The 25,579-nt window shown below is 37.0% G+C and overlaps 1 protein-coding gene across 1 annotated transcript in view; it reads left to right on the forward strand.

The window, feature by feature from the left end:
* The window catches only part of IARS2 (isoleucyl-tRNA synthetase 2, mitochondrial), a 96,710-nt gene that overhangs the window by 56,789 nt on the left and 14,342 nt on the right, over positions 1 to 25,579 (forward strand). The window contains exons 13-19 of the mRNA XM_007936930.2: positions 9,204 to 9,306; positions 10,466 to 10,559; positions 18,580 to 18,688; positions 19,804 to 19,906; positions 22,381 to 22,506; positions 23,809 to 23,940; positions 24,853 to 24,959. Of these exons, the coding sequence (XP_007935121.1) occupies positions 9,204 to 9,306; positions 10,466 to 10,559; positions 18,580 to 18,688; positions 19,804 to 19,906; positions 22,381 to 22,506; positions 23,809 to 23,940; positions 24,853 to 24,959 (774 nt within the window). The remainder of the gene's footprint in view (positions 1 to 9,203; positions 9,307 to 10,465; positions 10,560 to 18,579; positions 18,689 to 19,803; positions 19,907 to 22,380; positions 22,507 to 23,808; positions 23,941 to 24,852; positions 24,960 to 25,579) is intronic.

The raw sequence follows: 25,579 nt of genomic DNA on the forward strand, positions 1-25,579 counted from the left end.
TTGCCTTAATATGGTAACAGGAAAATTAGAAATTTCTTCGGTATTTTTAATTATGAATTCAATAATGTATTTGGGTATAGTTAAGTAATAAATGTCATTTTAAAGGTTCATTGAATTATCTCATGCATAACGATATAAAGCAGTAGTATATAGTCTTTGTTGTTGTTATGTGCCGTTGAGTCGGACCTGACTCATACGACCCCTCCTTGGGTTTCTGAGGCAGTGTCACTACGGAAGTAGATTGCCCCATATTCCTTCCGAGGAGTGGCAGGTGGGTTTGAACTGCCAGCCTTCTGATTAGCAGTCTAGTACCTTAGTAGAGTTGAATTCAGCACTCTAATATGATGTGCTAATATAATCTATAGTTATCAGGTTAGTAATTATATGTAACATTAAAGTTTTTCTATTTCTTTAGAACAAATTTTTTACATAGTCTTTCTTTCTCAGACCTTTCCCCAGTGGTGATAGAAAATGAAGCTCAGAAAAATAATGTGAATTATTCTTCTCACTATCTAATAAGTCAAAGTAGAGTCTGGTCTTTGGACTTAGTTCTGTGCTTTGTCAACACACTAATCTGACAGTCTCTAGTTTCCTGACTTCATCTCTGGTTTATAGTTTTAATAGTGCATATAATAATAATAATCATTTTGCCATTGCTCAGCAAACAGAAAATAGAATTGTCAGTTCACAATTACAGTGGTTGTCTTTACAGATGAATTAGGCAAAATAAAGAAGTAAAAATAGTATTGAACATTGTTTCTGGAGACATAATTTCAAGGCCTGGTTCTAATTCTGTTAGGCCCATGATTTAAAGAACCTTCAGTTATCTGTCAAGAGCTTCTAAGTATGTATTTCTATGAATGCAATTAGTGAGTGCTTGTAAAGTGCTTTGAAAAATAAAATATGTGGTATGACAGAAATGCTTTTATTTGGGTTGATAATAATGTTAAGTCTAACATCTCTGTCTTAGTTTACTTTGTTGTTGTTGTTGTTGTTATGTGCCGTCGAGTCAGCCCTGACTCACAGCGACCCCTCCTTGGGTTTCCGAGGCAGTATCACTACGGAAGTAGGATTGCCCAACCTTCCTTCCAAGGAGTGGCTGGTGGGTTTGAACCACCAACCTTCTGGTTAGCAGTCAAGTGCCTTAGCCACTATGCTACCAGAGCTCCCTCTTAGTTTACTACTTCCTTATATTTCTGTGTTATTTTATCTGTGTGTTTCCAATATAGTGCATTTAAACTATTACAGTTTTAGTTTACTCAAAATTGCTGACCTAATAATAACGTTGTAAAAAAGTAAAGGCAAAATGATGCTTATTTTTGGAATCAGTGTTTTTGATGAAAATTTTATAATTGATTTGAACAGCATATCCACAGTAACTGTGTATGTATGAACTTCACTACTACCTTTCTTTTTTTAAAAATGTGTCCTTTTTAGGTAATAACATTAGGTTTATTCAGTTTTTTTCCATTACAGTACATTCATATTTTCTTAACTGATCAAATGTTCTGTGTAAACTATATAAAAAGTAATATTTAACTAAGTATTGTCATAAGCAGATAATTATTGCACAAAGTTTTTATGGTCTCATATCACAAAAGTTTATCTTTACTGTTAAAGTTCATGTAAAATGAATAACTGTCTTAGAAATATGGACTTCTGTCCATTTTACATTATTGTTATTTATAATTTCTTCAGAGTAGGTGCTAGTAGCATTTACTTTTTCAATCTGTCCTTTTATAATATGCCAATTTAGTGACACCTTGCTTTTAAAATTTTAATTTGTAGAGCATATTTTATTTTTATTAGTCATTTGATTTTTGCTTCCCACACACTTTTTCATAAATGATTCACTTTATCTATAATTATCAGACCCAGAAAAGTTATATGATTTGCTCTACAAAGTCATGAGTAGTAAGAAGCAGATATAGTTGAACAACTTAATACTTTTTTCTAGTACCCTCTCCATTTCCATTAGCTTTCACAGGCCCACAGTGAATTCTTAGTTACTTGAATTAATGGAGTGTGGTAGAAGAGAGGACAATTAGAAACTTGGAGTTTCTACATTTATTTTAATCTTTAAATATTAATATGGATGCATGTTTTCTCAAATCATTACCACAAAATTAATTCCATCTAGATTTACTTAACTTCAGAGAATCAGCTTGAATAATAACTAATGCTTACATAATAAATACTAATATGTGCCATTGTTCTAATAAGCATTTTATATGTTTTAGCTTAATTAATTTTACAATAAGTCTTTGAGGGATACTGTTATCTCTGTTTTGCAGATGAGGAAACGGAGGTTCAGAGATCCTGAGTGCCTTGCCCAGGGTCACATACCTACTAAATGGGAGAGCCAGGAATTAAACCAAAGCTGTCTGGCTCCAGAGTCCATGCTCTTGACCATTATATAAACTATACCTTAATAGAAAGCAACTGGAAGAAGTTATAATGTCAGCAAAGCTCTGATAAATACTGTAATAAAATAAAAGTATATTATTCTTGTGAGAAACTTCAGTATAAATTTTCCCTGAGTTTAATTTGAAAATCATTTATATATATGTCTTCCCAAAGGAATTTGACCAATATTAGTATTCATTTGATATACATTTATTGGGCTTCTATTGCATGTTAGATACTTTATTACATTTTATGTGTATAATCTAATTTCGTTTTCAACAGTTCAGGGGGAAGTATCATTAAAATGTAAGCTCCATTAAGGCAGGAGCTCTGGTAGCGTAGTGCATAAGACATATGACTGCTAACCAAAAGGCTGGTGGTTCAAACCCACCAGTCACTCCTCGGAAGGAAGGTTGGGCAGTCTACTTCTGTAGTGATACAGCCTCGGAAACCCAAGGAGGGTTCTCCATGAGTTGGATACCACTCGACAGCAGTGGGTTTCATTGGGAGCTCTGGTAGCGTAGTGCCTAAGACACTTGACTGCTAACCAGAAGGCTGGCGATTCAAACCCACCAGCCACTCCTTGGAAGGAAGATGGGGTAATCTACTTCCATAGTGATACTGCCTCGGAAACCCATGGAGGGGTCGCTATGAGTTGGGTCTGACTCGACAGCATATAACAACAACAACAACAACCATTAAGGAAGGATTCTTGTTTGTCTTATCATCTGCTGTATCTCCAGTGCCTCAAACAGTGCTTAAAACATTGAATGTGTTCAGTAAATCGTTACTGGATTATGAATTATATCATTCTCCTTAACAGAAGGGACAACCAGGACTTAGAGAAGTTTTAGCACTTTTGCATGGTAATGTGTCTAAAAAGTCAAGAGAATCAGCACAAAAGATCTGTACAAAGAAAGCTATAAAACACCACTTCAAGAAACCATAAGAGATGTACATAAATAGAAGAACAATGCTTGTGGATAGGAAGATTAAACATTGTGAAAATGTCATTTCTACCCAAAGCAATCTGTATATTCAGTGCAATCCCAATCCAGATTTCATCAACATCCTTTAAGAATACGGAAGAACCAATGACTAACTTTATATGGAAAGGAAAGAGACCTTGGATAATTAAAGCACTATTGAAGAAGAACAAAGTAGGAGGTCTCTCACTGCCAGATCTCAAAACCTACTATACAGCCACAGTAGTCAAAACTGTCTGGTATTGGTACAACGACATAGACCAGTGGAATAGAATTGAGAACCCAGAAGCAGATCCATCAACCTATGGTCAGCTGATCTTTGACAAAGGGCTGAAATCCATTAAATGAGGAAGAGATTGTCTGTTTGACAAATGGTGCGGCAAAACTGGATATCCGTTTGCAGAAAAATGAAAGAAGATCTGTACCTCACATCATACACAAAAACTAACTCCAGATAGATCAAAGACTTAAATGTGAAACCTAAAACTATAGAGTTCTTCAAGGAAAAACTAGGGGCAAATTTAGGGGCCCTAATTAATATATGGCATAAATAGACTAACAATTATAACCCAAAATGCATGAGCAGCAGAAGATAAACTAGATGAAAGGGACCTCCTAAAAATTAAATTTTTATGTGCTTCCAAACACTTATCCAAAAGAGTCAAAATAATACCTACAGATTGGGAAAAAATATTGGGCAATGACATATCTGACAAGGGACTTATCTCTAGAATTTATAGAAAACTCCAACACCTCAATAACAAAAAGACAAACAATCCAATTAAAAAACAGGCAGAAGATATGAAGAGACACTTCACCAAAGAGGATATTCAGGCGGCCAACAAACATATGAAGAAATGCTCACGATCATTAGCCATTAGAGAGATGCAAATCAAAACAATAATGAGATACCATCCTGCCCCAGCACTAATAGCAAAGTTCAACAAGACAGAAAATAACAAATGTTGGCGAGGATGCAGAGAGATTGGGACTCTCATCCACTGCTGGTAGGACTGTAAAATGATACAACCACTGTGGAAAGCAGTATGGCAATTCCTTCAAAAGTTGGAATTAGAAATACCATTTGGCTGAGCAATCCCATTATTAGGTATATATCCTAAGGAAGTAAGAGCCAAGACAAGAACAGATATATGCACACCCATGTTCATTGCAGCATTATTTACAATAGCCAAAAGATGGAAACAACCTAGGTACCCATCAGCAGAAGCATGGATAACCAAACTGTGACACATATACACAGTGGAATACTATGCAACCTAAAGAATAATTTAGAATCTGCAAAACACCACATAACTTGGATGAATTTGAAGGACATTATGCTGAGTAAAATAAGGCAATCACAGAAGGGCAAATACTGTTATTTGTTATTGTAAAAAGTCAAGGAAAGGTTTATACATGGAAGGAAATGTTCTTTGTTGGTTACCAGGGGTGGGAGGGAAGAGGAGGGAATACTGTTAGATAGATATAGACAAGTATTGATTTGGATGAAGAGAAGGGCAGTGTACCAAATGTGAGTGATCAACATGGTGGCATGGAGGAAGAGGAAGTCAGAGAGGTGCATGGGAGGTACAGACAACAAACGTGAACCCTTTTGCACATATAGTACTGCATTGTCAGTGAAGGCAAACATTGATCTATGGGTAAATAGATGGGTAGACAGGCTGAACTATTAGGTATGTCTATGCAGGAGGGAGTGTGCCTAAGACTATGTATAGGATTGGCAGATAATGGTTCTACAAGTGTATTTGTATCTGGTGTAAGTATTCCCAGGTATGTAGTAGAGCTTACAAGAGACAAGGTTTTAGTCACTTCTTGGCCACAGCCAGCTACCCAGAGAGAGAGAATAGTTGGTCCTGTGGGCTTGGGACCATAGTTGCAGGGGACATCAAACTCAATTGGCATATCATACTACACAAAAACATTGTTCCATATCTTACATTGGCAAGTAGCGACTGGTATCTTAAAAGCTTGTAAGTGGCCGTCTAGATGCAACGATGTGTCTCTCTTTGTCCAGAGCAAAGAAGAATGAAGAAAATCAAAGATGCATGGAAACAATTAGTCCAAGTGACTGGTACACCATCCGATCCTCAGCCTATAGGACTATGAGACCAGAAGAACTAGATGGTGCCCAGCTACCGCTGTCAGCCACTCAGAGAGGAATCTATGTAGGAGATCCTGGATAGAGTGGGAGAACAATATGGAACAAAATTCAAAATCATTTAAAAAAAAAAAAGGACCAGGTTTGCTGGTCTGATAGACCCTGATGGAAGTACTGAGACTGTGGCTCCTAGCTGCCCTTCAGGTCTGAAATTGAACCTACTCCTATGGCTTCCAGCCAAACAAAAGACAGGCGTATGAGCTAACATTTACATTAGGTAGATACACTCCTTGGAGAGATCAGTCATGGGAGAATAGAAGGGCTGTGTATGCACAGGGAGACAGCTTGGAGGGTAGGAGTACATGGGAAGGAAGGACACAGGGAAGAGGTAACTGGGTAAGAAGTGGGAGGGGAGCTGTTGCATTGTGGGACATTGCAGTCAATGCATGAGACAAAGTATATGTGAGCTGCTATATGGAAATTGAATTTGCTCTGTAAACTTTCACCCAAATCACAATAAAAATTAAAAAAAAAAAAAAGTCACAGAGTCAGGACATACCTAGATTATCTGTTGTTGAACCCTGTGCTCTAGTTTGGCATTGCGTCTTAGATGGATTTGTACTTAATTACTGTGAGCAGTGAGGGGGTCATTGAAAGTTTTTGAACAGGGGATTGGTGTGCTAAAAGCAGTTTTAACAATGCATCTCTTAAGGCATGTCACATAAAGAGATGAGAGTGGGGGAAAAGTCAGACTGCTGCATCAATTTCATATTAAGGCAATGAGTTTGGACTAATATATTGTCAGTGAGATAAAGGAACAAATATCAGTAATATTTCAAAGTTGAACGGACAGAATGCGTTGGCTTAAGTTGGGCAGAAATTGAGACAAGGAGAGATAATTAAGAGTTATGAGTGCAGGTACCTGGATAGAAAATAGATAGAAACAGAGACATCTATGACTGGAATAGGGATGTCAGGAGAAGCCTTTTTTTTTTTTTTTTAAAGAGGTATTATATAATCTGGGAGCTCTGGTAGCATAATGGCTAAGACACTTGCCTGCTAACCAGTCGGCTGGCGGTTCAAATCCACCAGCCACTCCTCGGAAGGAAGGTTGGGCAATCCTACTTCCGTAGTGATAACTGCCTCGGAAACCCAAGGAGGGGTCGCTATGAGTCGGGTTTGACTTGATGGCACATAACAACAACAACAACATATATAATCTATGTTATTTGTATTGAAGTTTAGATGACAGCAACCAGGCAAGCAGGTAATTGAAGCTATACCACTAAAGGCTTAGGGGGAAAGGTCAAGGCTGCAAATAGGAAATAGTATCACTGTTTCTCTTTTTCATTGTGGTTATGTATTATTATTATTTATATATAATATATTTCATGATATATATTTTTTACATATATAATTTGTTATTTTAATCATTTTAAGTACATAATTCAGTAGCATTGAGTATACTAAAATCTTACGTTGTTATCGTCGCTATCTATTTCCAAAACTTCTTCATCAACCCAAAGAGAAACTACTCATTAAGGAATAACTATTCTTATCCCCTTTCCCCTCAGCCTCTGGTAACTTCTTAATTGTCTTTCTTTCTCTATGCATTTGTCTCTTCCAGGTATTTCATATAAGCAGAATCATACAATATGTATACTTTTGTGTCTGGCTTTTTTTCTCTTAGCATAGTGTTTTCAAGGTTCATTTATGTCACCATATTCTCTTTATGGCTAAATGATAACTCCATTGTATGTATATGCTAAATTTTGTTTATCCAGTCATCTGTTCATACACACTTGGGTTGTTTCCACCTTTTGGCTATTGTGAATAATGCTGCTGTGAACATTGTATACATGTATCTATTCTGAGTTTCTGCTTTTACGCATATACCTAGGAATGGAATTGTTGGGTCATATGGTAAAAGATCAAAGACTACAGTCTGCAGTGTGAATTGCACCTCAATATAAAGAAAACAAAAATCCTCACAACTGGACCAATAAGCAGCATCATGTTAAATGGAGAAAAGATTGAAGTTGTCAAAGATTTCATGTTACTTGGTTCCACAGTGAACACCTGAGGAAGCAGCAGTCAAAACATCAGACGACATACTCTTCTGGCAAATATGCCCAGAAAGACCTCTTCAAAGTGCTGAAGAGCAGAGATCTCTCTTTGAAGACTAAGGTGCGCCTAACCCAAGCCATGGTATTTTTAGTAGCTTCATATGCATGTGAAAGCTGGATAGTGAATAAAGAAGACCGAAGTAGAATTTATGGTTTTGAGTTGTGGTGTTGGCGGAGAATACGGAAAGTACCACGGACTTCCAGAAGAGTGAACAGATCTGTCCTGGAAGAAGTACAGCCAGAATGCTCCTTGAAAGTGAGAATGACCAGATTCATTTGACTGACTTTGGTCATGTTGCCAGAAGGGAACGTTCCCTAGTAAAGTGAAGGGTCAACAAAAAAGGGCAAGGCCCTCGACAAGATGGATTGACATTGACACAGTGGCTACAATGATGGGTGTAGGCATAGCAGGAATTGTGGGGCTGACATAGGACCAGGCAAAGTGTTTCTTTCTGTTCTACATAGGGTCACTATGAGTTGGAGCGGACTCGACAGCACCTAACAACAAAACAACATGGTAATTCTAGGAGCTCTGGTGCTGCTGTGGTTAAAGCATTGGACTGCTAACCAAAAGGTCAGTGGTTTGAACCCAGCAGCCACTCCACAGGAGAAAGATGTCTGCTTCCTTAAATGTTGCAGCCTTGGAAGCTCTGTTGGGGCAGTTCTGTTCAATCCTAAAGGGTCACTATGAGTCAATAACAGTAAATTTGTTTTTTTGTTTTTTTGTTAATTCTGTGTTCACACATTTTGAGAAATTGACAAAAAATTTCCACAGTAGCCGTACTATTTTATATTCAGCAATATACAAGGGTTCCAATTGCTCCATATCCTGGCTAACACATGTTACTTTCCTGTGTGTGTGTGTGTGTGTGTGTGTGTGTATAAGAAAGAGTGTGTGAGAGAGATGCTAGCCATTCTAGTGGTTTTGACTTACATTTTCCTAATGACTAATGATTTTGAGTATCTCTTCATGTGCTTTTTGGCCATTTGCATATCTTTTTCAAAGAAATGTCTGTTCAAGTCTTTTGCACATTTTATATTTGTTTTGTCTTATTGTTGAATTTTAGGAGTTTTTATATATTTTAGATATTAAATCCTTACCATATATATGACTTTCAAATATTTTTTCTCATTCTCTATATTGTCTTTTTCACTTTTTTAATATTATCCTTTGATTCACAGGACTTAAAAAAAAAATGAAGTTCAATTTATCTGTTTTTTCTTTTGTGATCCTACTTTTGATTTCTTACCTAAGAACTAATTGCCAATCTAAGGTCATGAATATTTGTCCCTGTGTTTTCTGCTAAGAGTTTTATTTCATATATTTATGTGGTTGATCTGTTTTGAGTTAATTTTTGTGTATAATGTAAGGTCAGAGTCCAGCTTCATTCTTTGGCATGTGGAAATCCATTTGTCCTATGATCCTTTGTTGAAAAGACTATTCTTTCTCCATTAAATGGACTTTATACCCTTGTTGAAAATATTACTACTATTATATAATTTTTAAAAAATTGGTATTATTTACAATAGTAAATTGCATAATTCTGCCTTTACTCTCCAAAATAGTCAAACCATTGAGCATATTATTAAACTAGTGGAACAACATGGAAGTGATATCTGGTGGACTCTTCCCCCTGAGCAGCTTCTTCCAAAAGAAATCTTATCTCAGGTAAACTTCTATCTGTATTTAACATTCTATGTGTATTGCATGACTTATTGACAACTTGTGAGATCCTTGGGATTTAAAGGCATTATCATTTAAAGTTAATGAATGTATTCACTAGAAATTATGTCGATAGTTTGAAAATGGGCATAGTATTTAATATAGCAGCATAGTGTGATGATCTTCATAGTCTCACGAAGGCCAAGATTGATTTTGAATGACTTGGTTGATTAAGCTAATATAATTCTGACTTTAGGGGCACTGGTGGTTCAATGGTAGTATTCTTGCCTTCCAAGTAGGATACCGTGGTTCTTTTCCCAACCAGTGCACCTCATGTGTACCATCACCCATCTACCCATCCATCCATGAGTGGAGGCTTGCATGTTGCTATGATGCTGAATAGGTTTCAGTAGCACTTCCAGATGAAGACAGACTAGGAAGAAAGGCCTTTTGATCTACTTCAAAAAAAAAAAAAAAAGCCGGTAAAAACCCTATGTATTGCAGTGGGAGGTCTGGTGGCATAGTGCCTAGGGCATTTTACTGCTAACCTGAAGGCTGGCAATCAAACCCTCCAGCCACTCCTCAGAAGGAAGGTTGGGCAATCTACTTCTGTAGTGATACTGCCTCAGAAGCTCAAGGAGGGGGTTGCTATGAGTCAGATCTGACTTGACGACAGTGAGGTGAAGTAAAGTGAGTCTGCAACTAATCATGGGGTGACGGAGTGCCAGGCAGTGTTTCATTCCATTGTGCATAGGTTTACCGTGAGGCGGAGGCTGACATGACAATAACAATTGTGACTAAAACAATGGTTTATAGACTCCTAAAATTATGAGAGAATAGTTCTTCACATTGATACAGAAGGACTTTATAGGATCTGAATTAAAGTTAGCAGATTGCATCACACATCAAAAAATGCAAATTGGAAGTTAGTTTTAAGAAAATAAAAGCCAGTTTATACTTCCACTGGAAAATTTGTAATTATTAATTGACCATAAACAAATGGAGGCAATTGTATTTAGTTGTGAAATATTTTCAAATATTTTAAATTTCATTTAACAATTTTGAATTTAATGATTGTATTTTATTTTCTTAAGATTTTTTTTGGTATTGACTCTGTATATTATGATTTTGTGTAATTTTAAAATGTTATTATATTTCTAATTAGGTTGGTGGTCCTGGTGCTTTGGAATATGTTCCAGGTCAGGATATTTTAGATATCTGGTTTGACAGTGGAACTTCATGGGCTCATGTTCTTCAAGGTAATTTTTAATAGAATGTATTAGAAGTTTTAAAATTATATAGATCTTATTTAGAAGACATCTGTAATTAGTTACTTGTGTTTTTGCTTTATTTAGAAGATAATTTCCTGCTATAATATCATTTTAGACCTGGAAGGACCCTTGATGACTGTCTAACTCAGTGATTCCCAAACCTTTTTTATCCCCAGATGAAACTCTATTTAGAACCACTATACATAAGATACATAAAAATGGAAATTTCCTCCCTCCTCTTACCCAGTTCATTCTCCTTGGTCTTACTTGGCGGTATCCAAGGCATCCAGTTTTATAAAACAAAACTGAACATCACTGAAATAATCAGACCCCATCATTTTTCAGAAGAGGAAATGAAATTGATCAGAGCCAAATTAAGTGATGGTCACATAACTTAGTCTCAGACCAGGCATTATTATGGTCTAAACATTGTCCTATATTACTTATTTAATGTCTACAACACACCTATGAGGTAGGTAGATATTGTTATGATCCACATTTTATTGAAGAAGAAATGGAAGCATTGGAAAGGGTAAACTACTTGCCTAAATCTCCACAGCTAGTAAGTGTTGCAGTCAGGATTTGAACTCAGGTAGTCTGACAACCCCTGTAGTCTTCAAAGTGCTCTTACTATGTGGAGGTCCTTATGCAATAATCAGCTTTTCTTAAAATTATAAAATTTTAGAGTTGGCAAAGATCTTAGAGATGATCTAAGCCTTGTGTTATAGATGAGCTAATGAACAGTTTCCACAAAAATGTCAAAGATGATCAAACTTTAGTTGGAATCCATGGTTATATACTTTTAGTAATCTTTTCACTAGACCAGAAGTAGTACTTTTCAAAGAAAGTAGGGGTTAGGGATGGCTTCTGCTATTCCATTACCTACTCATTTCACAAAATGATTTCCACTGGTTTTCTGTAATTATCTTATTGCATATTGCTTTATCCAAAACATGGTCATCAGTAGGAAGTTAACGTTTTGGGGTTGGATGAGGTTTGAATGTGGCATCATAAAAGTTTAAATGGTTACATATAAGGGCTACAAGTTAGTAGAAGAAAAGTGGGATATAGATGTAACATTCTAGATGTTGCATAAAACATTTTCTTGCCTTTGCATAGGTATTTATATTTATCTATTACCTTTGACTATCCACACTGCACAGACTAGGTGGATAGACACAGTGGCTGCAATGATGGGCTCAGGTGTAGCAAGGATCATGAGGCTGGCACAAGACCAGGCAGTGTTTCATTCTGCTGTGCATAGGGTCTCTATGAGTCAGGGACAACTTAATGGCACCTAACAACAACAACACAGACTAGGTTAAACCCTGTGTTGTCCTCTTGGTAACACCTATCACAGTTAACTCTTGTTTATCATAAAATCTACTGATTAGATGTCAGTCAGTTCCAAGATGGCAGACATTGTATTTCTTCGTTGTTATTTCCCCAGTGTCTAGCATAGTGCAGATTGTATAATCCCAGACCAAACTCACTGCCCTCGAGTCAGATCCAACTCATAGCGACCCCTCCTTGGGTTTCCGAGGCACTATCACTACAGAAGTAGATTGCCCAGCCTTCCTTCCAAGGAGTGGCTGGTGGCTTTGAACTGCCAGCCTTCTGGTTAGCAGCCAGATGCCTTCAGTACTATGCTGCCAGAAGTTCTCAGTAATGTTAATTGAATTGAACTTGCACTGGTTTAATTCAGTCATTTTAATTTTTGTCTTTCCATTTCCACCCAGGTAATCTTTGTCATGGGAGTTCTGGTGACATAGTGTCTAAGGCATTTGACTGCTAACCAGAAAGCTGGTGGTTCAAACCCACCAGACACTCTGAATTCTTATATTAGTACATAAGGAAAAATCATCATTTTATATCTGAAAGGGAATGGGGGCTTCTTAGAATTGTGAGTTTAGATTTAAAATTATATTCCCCAAATACTTCATATTTCTTTTTTTCCTCCACAAACTTTTTATATACTTTTGACTTACAGAAAAGTCTCAAAGTAGTGTAAAGAATGACCACATACCCTTCATCCAAATTTCCCAAATGTTAAAATGTTATCACATTTAATGTTCTCTTTCTGTCCATGGGTTTTCTGTATCATTGAAAGGTAAATTGTAGACCTGATACCCTTTTATCCTTAAATGCTTCAGTGTGTATTTCCTAGTAACATGGACCTACCCACAGCTATCAAGTCGATTCCAACTCATAACAACCCTATAGGGCAGAGTACAACTGCCCCATAGGATTTCCAAGGCAGTAATCTTTATGAAAGGAGCTCTGGTAACATAGTGCCTAAGGCACTTGACTGCTAACCAGAAGGCTGGCGGTTGAAACCCACCAGCCACTCCTCAGAAGGAAGGTTGGGCAATCTACTTCCATAGTGATACTGCCTCGGAAACCCAAGGAAACCCAAGGAAGGGTCACTGTGAGTCGGGGCTGACTTGACAGCACATAACAACAACAATAATCTTTATGAAAGCAGACTGCTTCATCTTTCTCCTGCAGAGCGGCTGGTATGTTCAAACTGCTGACCTTTTGGTTAGCTGCCAAACAAAGGCTTTAGCCGCAGTCCCAACAGAACTCTTTAATAACATGGGCAGTCTCTTAAGTTACCAGCACAAATAACAAAATCAGAAAATTAACATTGATTCCTTGTTCTTATCTATGTACAGACCTTATTCAAATTTCACCAGTTCGCCCAGTAGTATATTTTATGGGAAAAGAAAAAAACAAATGGGCCAAGATCTAAACTTGTTGTCTAGGATCACATTTTGCCTTGATTTGTCATGTCACTTTATCTTCTCTTTATCATTCATGACCTTGTTGTTTTTGATGGTGTAGTTCCGTTTATTTTTTTTTTTTATTAGGATTTGGGTGAAGATTTAGTTCCGTTTATTTTGCAGATTGTCACTCAGTTTGTGTTTCTGTCCTGTGTCCTCATGATTAGATTCAGGTTATACATTTTTTGGCAGGACTATTACATAGTATCTATTTGTCCCATTATGTTTGAACTTTGATCATATGGCTAAGGAGATGTCTGCCAGTTTTCTGTATTGTAAAGCACTCTCTGGAAATACCCTATATTTTCATCAAACTTTTACCCTGTAGTTTAGCATTTCTTGGAGGAGCCTTGATGGTGCAGTGGTAAATGCTTTGCTGCTAACCAAAAAGTCAGCAGTTCAAACCCACCAGCTACTTCATGGACGAAAGAATGTGGTAGTCTGCTTTCTTAAAGATTACAGCCTTGGAATGTCAGTGGGATATCTCTCTCTTGTTCTATAGGGTTGCTGTGAGTCAGAACTGACTCAGCAGTGGGTATGACTTTGGTTTTTAGCATTCCTTGAATTTATTATTGTATTTTTAAAATTTTTAATGTATTTAAAAAAAAAAATTTTGCAGTGTTTCCTCCCATCCCCTCCCACCCCTGGTAACCAACAAAGAACATTTCCTTCCATATGTAAACCTTTCCTTGACTTTTTACAATAATGAACTAATACAATATTGTCCTTCTGTAACTGACTTCTTTCACTCTGTTTTGCAGATTCTACATTATTCTTTAGTGTTGCATAGTATTCCATTGTGTGTAGGTATCATAGTTTGGTTATCCCTTCTTCTGTTGATGGGCACCTAGGTTGTTTCTATCGTTTTGCTATTGCAAAAAGATATGCATATATCTGTGCATATATATGGCTGTGCATATATCTGTTCTTGTCCTAGCTCTCACTTCTTTAGGATATATACCTAGTACTGGGATTGTTGGATCAAATGGATTTCTAATTCCAACTTTTTAAGGAATTGCCGTACTGCTTTCCACAGTGGTTGTATCATTTTACAGTCCCACCAGCAGTGTATGAGAGTCTCAATCTCTCCACATCCTTGCCAGCATTTGTTATTTTCTGTCTTGTTGAACTTTGCTATTAGTGCTGGGACCAGATGGTATCTCATTGTTGTTTTGATTTGCATCTCTCTAATGGTTAATGGGGAGCTCTGGTAGTATAGTGGCTAAGACACTTGCCTGCTAACCAGAAGGCTGGTGGTTCAAACCCACCAGCCACTCCTCGGAAGGAAGATAGGGCAATCTACTTCTGTAGTGATACTGCCTTGGCAACCCAAGGAGAGGTGGCTATGAGTCGGGTCCGACTCAATGGCACATAACAACAAAAACAACACAATGGTTAATGATCATGAGCATTTCTTCATATGTCTGTTGGCCGCGTGGATATCCTCTTTGGTGAAGTATCTATTCATGTCTTCTGCTTATTTTTTAATTGGATTATCTTTATGTTGTTGAGGTGTTGGAGTTTTCTAAAAATTTTAGAGATAAGTCCCTTGTCAGATACGTCATTGCCAGATATTTTTTCCCCATCTGTAGGTTCTCTTTTGACTCTTTTGGAGAAGTCTTTGGAAACACATAAAAATTGAATTTTTAGGAGGTCCATTTCATCTAGTTTATCTTCTGCTGTTTGTGCATTTTGCGTTATGGTTGACAGTGTTTTTATGCCATAAATGAGGACCCCTAAATTTGCCCCTCGTTTTTCCTTGAGCAACTTTATAGTTTTAGGTTTCACAGTTAAGTCTTTGTGTGAGGTACGGATCTTGTTTCATTCTTCTGAAATGGATGTCCAGTTTTGCCAGCACCATTTGTAAAAGAGACCATTTCTTCCCCATGTGATGGATTTCAGACCTTTGTCAAAAATCAGCTGACCACAGGTCGATGGATCTATTTCTGGGTTCTCAGTTCTACTCCGTTGGCCCCTTACTGGGCTGTTTTGACATCTGTGGCTGTATAGTAGGTTTTGAGATCTGGCAATGTGAGACCTCCTACTTTGTTCTTCTTCTTCAATAGTGCTTTGCTTACCCGAGGTCTCTTTCCTTTCCATGTAAAATTAATGATTGGTTTTTCCATATCTTTAAAGAATGTTAACGGAATCTAGATTAGAATTGCATTGAATGTATAGATTGCTTTGGGTAGTATTGACATTTTCACAATGTTCAGTCTTCCTGTCCACACCATGGTATAGCATTCCTTGATGAGTTTTTAAAAAATTTATTGTGATAATATGTATACCAAATAGTTTGCCATTTTATCTGTACAATTCAGTGACATTAATTGCATTACCATACTACTTTCCGTTTCCAAAAGTTTTACCTTATCTCAAAAAGAAACTTAGTACTCCTTCAGTGATAACTCGCATTCTCTCCCTGCTCCCTCTCCACCACCCCCCCCCCACAGCCCCTGGTGATCACTAATAAATTTTTTAAAAATTTTTTATTATGTTTTGGGTGAAATTAGTTTTCCATCCAACAATTTATATATGCTTTGTTTTTTAACATTGATTGTAGTCTGCACAGTGTAACAGCAGTCATCTATTTCCTTGCTGATTTATTATTTCCCTTAGTCCTTTCTCAGCCTTTTCTGCTTTCTTAGCTTTAGCCATAGGAAAATACTTCTCTTTTGACCTCATATGGTTGATTTTTCTAGTGAGTGTGTACCTTCCTGGTCTTATTTACCTTATAGGCCTGTCTGTTGTTTGGCTGAAAGTTGAGTCATGCGGAGTGAGTTCAGTCCCAGGCTTGAAAGGTATCTAAGAGCCATAGGCTCGGGGGTCTGCTAGTCTGTATCAGACCAGTCAACCTGATCTTTATGATTTTAATTTTTATTCTACATTTTTCTTCTGTTCTACCAGAACCTTTTATTGTAATCCCAGTCAGAGCAGTTGGTAGCCAGGGAGCATCTAGCTCTGGCCTCAGGGTAGTTGGAGGTTGATGTTTATGAGGTCTATTAATCCTTTGATTTCCTTACATCTTTGATTGTCTTCCTCTTCTTTGCTCTAGATGGGAGAGACCAGTAATTTTCTTTTCTATGCATTTACTTATTCTAGATATTTCATATATGTGAGATCATATAATATTTATTCTTTTGTGTCTGACTTATTTCACCCTAAGGAGCTCTAGTGGTGCAGTGGTTAAAGCATTTGGCTGCTAACCAAAAGTTTGGCCTTCATACCCATCAGCTGCTTCATGGGAGAAAGATGGAGGCAGTTTGCTTCCATAAAAATTTATAGTCTTAGAAACCCTTTGGGGCAATTACACTCTCTAGAATTGACTCAATTGCAGTGGGTTTGGTTTTGATTTATTTCACTCTGCATGTTTTCAAGATTCATCTATGTTATAGCATGTATCAGAACTTTATTCCTTTGACTGGCTGAATAATATTCCATTGTATGTATATACCACATTTTGTTTATTCATGCATCTATTGATGCATACTTGGGTTGCTTCCACCTTTTGGCTGTTGTGTAATGTGAACATTGTTATACATGTATCTGTTTGAGTCCCTACTTTCAGGTCTTAAATATATACACACACACACACATACACACACACCCATACACACACCTGGGAGTGGAATTCCTGAGTCATATAGTAATTCTACATTTGACATTTAGGGAATCCCTGAACTGTTTGCATAGTGGCTGTATCATTTTATGCTCCCCCCAGCAATGCATGAGAGTTCCAATTTTTCTATATCCTCACCAACATTTGTTAGTTTTCAGTTTTTCTGATAATAGCCATCCTAGTGGTATAATGTAGTGGTTGAGGCATTTAGCTGCTAACCAGAAGGCTGGCAGTTCAAACCCACCAGCCACTCCTTGGAAGGAAGATTGGGCAATGTACTTCTGTAGTGATACTGCCTCAGAAACCCACGGAAGGGTTGCTCTGAGTCAAATCCAACTGGACGGCAGTGAGTTAAGTGGCTGTGAGGTGACTTTTGTGGTTTCGATTTATATTTTCCTTATGACTAATAACCTTGAACATCTTTTTATGTGTTTATTGGCCACTTGTAGGTATATCTTTGGAGAAATGTTTATTCAAGTCCCTTTGCCCATTTTTTAGTTGGTTTGTTTGTCATATTGTTACTGAATTGTAAGAGTCCTTTACATATTCTAGATATTAAACTTATCATATATATGGTTCCCAAATATTTACTATCATTTTCTAAGTTATCTGTTCATCCTGATGAGTTTTGCATGAAATAATTGTTATTTTTGTTGTTTGTCAAAATGGTGCTGTTATCTCAGATAATAGTTAACTGCTGAATGGTGATGTAAAGTAGCTCCCATACTTGCTGCATCTAAGACATGTGAGACTAATAGCTTTTTCATGTTTTACCCATCTTTTGATTGGATCACTGTCAAATTGGTTGATTTTCTATTTATAAGATACTTTTTTTTTCCTGATTTATTTAGTTATCAAAATCAAGAACATTCAAATAGCATGACTTCTTGAGTAACAGCATGCTCTATGATGCCAGCTTGTCTAGGTTCAAATTCCATCTCCACTGCTTACTATCTGTGTAACTTTGGGCAATTACTACTCTGTGCCTCCTTTCTCATCTGTAAAATGGGGATAAAGTAATATTTGTTTACCTGATAAGACTTACCATAAGAATTTAACAAAATTACATATGTGTGCATGATTCTGACTCACAGCGACCTCCTTTGAGTTTCTGAGGCAGTAAACCTTTACAGAAGTAGATTGCCCAGTCTTCCTTCCATGGAGTGGCTGGTGGGTTTGAACTGTCAACCTTCTGGTTATCAGTCAGATGCCTTAGGCACTGTGCTACCAGAGTTCCTACATATATTATTAGATGCTGAACAAATATTTTTTATATTAATAAAAACATTAGTTTATTTTTTCAAAAGGTTTAACTGGAAATTTTGATAAATATTATAAATCAGCCCCTAATTTAGATAATGTTTTAGTTATCTAGAGTTTGGGAGATTATACTTCAAGGTTTTTTTTCTTTATTTTGAATAATAAAGCAACATTGATGGGGACAGCTCACATTAATATAATCTAGCCATTGGGAATAGCATAACACAATAAATAAATAGCATGGTTACTTTTTTTATTTTAATGCTTTTGATACATACTCATTTTTATTTCTCTATTTTAAGTACTTAAATTGCTGCATTTTTTTTTTTTTATATTTATTTTTGAGGTACTGACCAAAGAGCAGATTTGTACGTGGAAGGAAAAGACCAACTTGGGGGTTGGTTTCAATCTTCTTTATTAACAAGTGTGGCAGCAAGGAAAAAAGCACCTTATAAGTAAGTACTTTTACCTTAGCTAAATGAGTCAGTATACTTTTGCAGAGTACTTGCCAATGAGCTCTGGTGGTGTAGTGCGTAAGGCATTTGACTGCTACCCACCAGCCACTCCTGGGAAGGAAGGTTGGGCAATCTACTTCCGTAGTGATACCACCTTGGAAACCCAAGGAAGGGTCGCTGTGAGTCAGATCCGACTCGACGGTGAGTTTGCCAGTGTGTGAAGCATTATGCTAAGTAATACATACAAAATATTACCTTTAATTAGCTTACATTCTTATTAGCAAAATAAGAACAAGAAGAGTTTGAGGTTAAAAAAGAAAAAGTGGAAAACAATACAGAGAAGTCTTGTCGCTCTGAGCTAAAGTCATAAGATCATAACTTTTAAAAAAGATATAGTCAGCATTGCCTGTCATATAGCCCTGTGTAGACTATATCTTGAAATATGTTAAGACTTGACTAGGAGGAACTTCAGAGAAGGTATTTCAGGTTGAGAGAAGACAGTCTGAGCTCAAATACCCGTTCATTTGTAATTCACAAGTGACTAATGAACTGAAACATTCCTTTGGTGAATTTTATTAAATCAGTGATTCTTAATTAGTTACATATATTTGCCATATCTTATTAAAATGTGTAGACAGAGAGTCCTAATCGGAAAGATTCTTAAATAGCTTATGATTTGGCTATCTCAGGATGAAAACCCACCCAAAACAATTTATTTGTTGATATTTCTTATATAACATGCCTTAAAAAACCAGTAGAACAGCAGACACTATTTTTCTCAAATTACGTTTTTGAAGATAATTTTGGGGTAATAAAGACATACTTTTCTAATTGGTTTTAATGATCAAATCTGTACGTAATAGGTGCTTAGCTAATATTTGTTCAGTGAATGAGAACATCTAAAGTTCTGTGGATGGTAGAGAATTTATTTACTGTTTAATACTCATGATATATTGTCTGCTGAGAATTAGACTTTCAAAAACTTTCATCTATAATCTGTCAAGAGAAATTCCTATTTTGTGTCAAACCTAGATCATTTTTTTAAACTGTAAATCATCTTCATAAAGATCATTGTGATTGTGTTTTTCTTTAAAGTGGCTCATTTTTCTTCTCAGGGCTGTGGTGGTTCATGGATTTACTCTTGGAGAAAAGGGAGAAAAGATGTCCAAGTCTCTTGGGAATGTTATTAATCCTGATGTTGTCATCAATGGAGGACAAGTAGGTAGTCCCTAAAAATTCACTTTATTTTTGCTGTAAGACTTAAGTGTACAGCCAAAGCCTTTATAATACTTTACTTCATTGTAAAGAAAACGGGCTACTTTTCACTTGGAGATGGCTCTATTTAAAGGGTGGGGCCTGGGGTAAGCAAGTCCAGGGCTTGGAGGCTTGAGTGTGGTTCTATATTAAGGCTGAGGCCCATTTTCAAAAAATGCTTGGAGCTGTATATGGACAGAGAGCTTCCAGAAATGCAAACTCAATTCAGAAGAGGACGTGGAACAAGGGATGTCATTGATGATGTCAGATGGATCTTAGCTGAAAGCAAAGACTACCAGAAAGATGTTTACTTTTGTTTCAATGACTATGCAAAAGTATTTGATTATGTGTGTCATAAGATATTATGGATAACATTGAGAAGAATGAGAATTCCAAAACACTTGATTGTACTCATGAAGAACCTGTACATAGATCAGGAGGCTGTCATTCGAACAGAACAAGGGGATAGTACATGGTTCAAAATCAAGAAGGGAGTGTGTCAAGATTGTATCCTTTTACCATATTTATTCACTTTGTATGCTGAGCAAATAATCTGAGAAGCTGGATTATATGAAGAAGAATGTGGCATCAGGGTTGGAGGAAGACTAACAATCTGCGGTATGCAGATGACACAACTTTCTTGAAAGTGTAGATGACTTGAAGCACTTAACTGATGAAGATTAAAGACTACAGTCTGCAGTATGTATTATACTTCAATATAAAGAAAACAAAAATCCTCACAACTGGTCCAAAAAACAGCTTCATGGTAGATGGAGAAAAGATTGAAGTTGTCAAGGATTTCATATTACTTGGTTCTGTAGTCAACAGCAGTGGAAGTAGCAGTCAAGACATCAGACATTGGGCAGAAAAAAAAACAACCAAACTCACTGCCATGGAGTTGGACCCAACTCATAGCAATCCCTCCTTGGGTTTCCGAGGTGGTATCACTATGAAATTAGATTGCCCGATCTTCCTTCCAAGGAGTGGCTGGTGAGTTTGAACCACAGCCTTCTGGTTAGCAGTCTGCAAAATACTTCTTTGATGTGCTGAAGAGCAAAGATGTCTCTTTGAAGACTAAGGTGTGCCTAACCCAAGCCAGGGTATTTTCATTCACCTTTTATGCATATGAGAGCTGGACAGTGAATAAGGAAACCGAAGAAGAGTAAATGCTTTTGAGTTGTGTTGGAAAAGAATGCTAAGAGTACCGTGATCTGCTAAAAGGACTAACAAATCTGTCCTGGAAGTGCTGCTGGAATGCTCCCTGGATGCGAGAATGGCCAGATGTCATCTCACCTACTTTGGTCATGTGGTGAGAAGGAACCTTTCCCTGGAGAGGGATATCATGCTTGGTAAAGTGGAGGGTCAATGAAGAAAGGGAAGGCCCTCAACGAGATGGGATAGACACAGTGGCTGCAATGATAGGCTCAGGTATAGCAGATCATGAGGCTGGCACAGGACTGGGCAGTGTTTTGTTCTGTGCATAGGGTTGCTGAGTCGGAGACAACTTGACAACACCTAACAACAACATCATACTAACAGAGGATGCTTACCATGTTAAAAAATCTAGACTTTTAAATCATATATGATTTTAATGAAAAAATGATGAGATTATTGCTTAATTCAAATCTGATTCTCTAGTTAGGTCCTGAGCCATCCTGTTTCATTTTTAATTTTCTAAATTTTAAAAATGTCAAAGCAGTATAAGAAAAAAATGAAATTGTAACTTGTAAGTGCAGATTTCATTGTTTCATATCCTTCACATGTATACATTTTAAAGCAAGTCATTAATCAATATCAAATCTGGAGTTGCTGATAAGTTAGTTTATTTTGGAATTGCTTTTATGAAAGAAATCATATGTCTATTATTTTACTCCTTTAGCTTTTTACTGCCCTCTACTTGACTGCTAACCAGGAGGCTGGCGGTTCAAACCCACCAGCCACTCCTCGGGAGGAAGGTTGGGCACTCCTACTTCCGTAGTGATAACTGCCTCGGAAACCCAAGGAGGGGTTGCTAGGAGTCGGGGCTGACTTGATGGCAAATAACAACAACAACAACAACAATGCCCTATAATCATTTTGACAAAGTTAGTAGGGAATATTGCAAGGAAAAAGCTACCTTTTCCCCCCTGCCCTGTCAAATAGATATCTAGGGCACAGCTTCCATCTAGCCACCAGCTGTAATAGATGCACACAGACACAACAGGACGGAGATTAGGTATTAACATCTGTGCATTGAACAGGATTGCAGAGTATATACTCCTTTTTGCCGTCCTTACTGTTTTTAGATGCATCCTGATTGCTTGGATTATTAGCTTTTATTCATTACAGTGCTTGTATATTTTAAACTTATATTCTGTGTTCAAACATTTCTGAGTAAACATTTGTTCAACAAATTGGAATTGAAAGACGGTCTGTTTATGTTTTTTCTCAATGAAAAGGATCAAAGCAAAGAGCCACCTTATGGTGCTGATGTTCTTCGCTGGTGGGTAGCTGAGTCCAATGTCTTCACTGAAGTGACAGTTGGTCCATCTGTACTTAATGCTGCCAGAGATGATATTAGCAAGGTGAGATTCATTATTCTTATTATTTTTCTATGAAAAGGTTACAAAAGCATTGTAAGCAAACAAAAAGCCACATTTTAGAGACTGCAAAACTGAATAAATGAAGTCTCCATGTTATGAGTATTTAAAAATATCTTGTAATAATTTATTTAAGAACATTGGTCGTAATATTAATGATTTTATATGCTGCTGCAGTGTAGTGACTTACATGGTATGGCTTTTGTAGCCATAGTCTTTGTAACTCCCACAGGATTCCTGTGAGTAGCTGCTTTTAAACTCTTGATTATTAATGTCATCCACCTGGGGTATTTCTGTTGGAGCAGCACAAAATCTCTTCTGGGAAAGTTCACTCTCTCTCACGTGTGTAGAACTCTAATATTGGAATTGGTTAGTTTTGCCATTGCCAGGCTCAAAATGAGCCCTCTTAGAGGCAGAGAGGGAATCTCACTGCTGGCTGAAAGAGATACCCAGCTGAGAGAGATGCCCAGCTGAGAGGGATTCCCGGCCGAGAGATGGCAGCTGTGGAACCAAGAGGCACAGAACAGAGTGGCAGGCTTACATGGCCCACAAAGGCAGAGGCCAGGCCAAGAGGCCAAGGTCCAGAGAGGATTGTCTAAGGGCACAGCAGAGGGAAGACTGTCCTAATTGAAGAACTGTATCCTGAGCATGTTCCTGAACTTGAATTGTAACCTGTTGCTTCCCTAATAAATCCCATAATCGGTGAGTTCTGTGTGGCCACTGCAGTGAATTATCAAACCCAGTAAGGAGATGGTGGATGCTGCGGGAGGGATGATTGGTTTCAAGGTTGGTAAGAGGGCTGGGGGGTGGCAGCATGTCTGGCCTCATAGGAACAGGCCTTGGGCTGCTGCTGGTGATTCTGTTTTCCTCTTGTGGAGTTAGAGGAGACCAGAAGATGCTGCCTCCCTGCCCCTTTAGCAGCTGCCTTATTTCTTTTTATGTACTCAGTGACCTTTCTCATTCATCCCTTTGATTTTTTATCTTAACCTGTGAAGTAGGTGAAAATAACATTATTCTACCTAGACAAATGAATAAATTGGACCACTAAAAGTAATTTCACCTAAGGTTACATAAAATATAATGAGAATTCAATCTTATGGCTATTGAGATAAGACTTACCTTTTTTTTGCATAGTAGTCTTACTTAGGAATGACAAAAGAAATATTGCATTAAGAAAATGGCATGAGTTGAAATTTAATTATAGCATAAAATAACTTTTCAGTGAATATTAAAGGACTTATATTTTTTACTTATTGTGTCATTTCTTTTTTCCCCCAATATGACTAGCTTAGGAATACACTCCGCTTTCTTTTGGGAAATGTGTCTGGTTTCAACCCAGAAACAGATTCCATTCCTGCTGCAGATATGCATGTCATAGACCAGTATATGCTACACTTACTGCATGATTTTGCTAACAAGGTGGGTATACATTAATAAGGTTTTGGAAAAAAGAACTATCAGCACTATTATACTTTAAATTTTTAGTTTCATGAGAATATAACAAACTTTGTTAGAAATAGTAATGGTAGCAATGAGAAAAGTTAAAATTGATTTATTCCACACTTGCTAGGTTGTTGTAGACCTTAGGTATGAAGAGTTAACATTTCTTTCCTAGGTTCTCATGAGTTTAGAAAAATACGGTGGAAACAATAGGCCCAGACTTCCCCTCAGACTACATTTTTCTCTCAAGCTCAGCTTTGTCTGTTTATTCATTTGGAAGGAACAGAGTAGTTAGAGTTCTATTTTATTTGTCTGCAGATATGCCCTACATAATAAAGTATAGAGATAAATGACTTACTTAGATGTTTCTTGCAAGATATTTGCTTATTTTGATATAAACACAAATTGTGTTTACCCAAAATTGGGAATGTGGTTATTTGAGTATACCCTTAAGTCAGAGGGCACACACAAATTTCTGCCCAGTTTTACTTTTTAGGCAAAGGTGAGGAAACGTTAGTGAATTGTTACTTACACTCTGGAGTTTTAAAATGGTGCGATTTCATCATTTAAATCCTGATCCTTTTCTTTGATGATTATTGTTCTGTAGTTTCTACAGTAGACTAGTTAGTATTTCCTGTGTAATCCAGTTTGTTACTTAGAAATGAATTTTAAAAAGATCTTCAACTGCTGTATGGAAAGTGTATTTGCTCTGTAAATTTTCACCCAAAACACAATTTAAAAGAATAAAATAGTAAAAAAAAGATCTTTAAGAGCCATGTTTTGAATTTGTCTGTCTTTGAAACACATTCTGAAAGGAACACTTGCTTATGGTGACTTGGATTTTCATTTGTTTATCCTGGCTTCCTAACATATTTTGCTTTTGTTTCTTAGATTACAGAGTCATACAAACAATATGATTTTGGAAAAGTTATTCGGCTATTACGCGCATTTTATACTAGAGAACTCTCTAACTTTTATTTCAGCATAATCAAAGATAGGTATGTATACTGAATATTAAAATACTCTACAAACATTTCTTGAGTATGTATTCTGCGCTTGGCAAACACTGGCAGCACAGGGCTGAGCAAGATGTGCAGCATTGTGAAGTTAAGAAATTAGGCTTTGGAGTCAAGCCTGATTTTGAACTTTTGTCCTGCAACTTACTAGTTATATAATTTAGGGAAATTTATCCTATACTCTGTTTCTTCTCCTGTAAAAAGTGGGATTATAATACCTATCTCATGTGGTTAAGAGAATTAAAAGAAATAATATAAGCTTAATGCTCTGACAAAGTGCTCTATAAGTTATAGCTACTAATATGAGATAATGAACATTGTACTTGCTCTCAGGAGTTCACAGATACTGATGGCAACAAAGGTAAATATATAGGCAATTATCATATAATACCATTGTATAATGCTATTAATGTTCTTTAAAAAGGAAATTTGGTACTAAATCTTTTATGGCTCCTGTGTGCAAGTGGTGGTGCTATATTTATACTAACTAGTCCAATGTAAGATATCAACCCCAACCTATTAAAGGTACCCCATGATTTTCCACATAGAGATTATAACTCCCAAGTCCTCTCTTAAAACACTAATAGCATTGTGGGGAGTGA

Source organism: Orycteropus afer, unplaced genomic scaffold, assembly GCF_000298275.1.
Source record: "Orycteropus afer afer isolate SDZICR_OR568_19922 unplaced genomic scaffold, OryAfe1.0 scaffold00039, whole genome shotgun sequence".
Classification (NCBI taxonomy): domain Eukaryota; kingdom Metazoa; phylum Chordata; class Mammalia; order Tubulidentata; family Orycteropodidae; genus Orycteropus; species Orycteropus afer.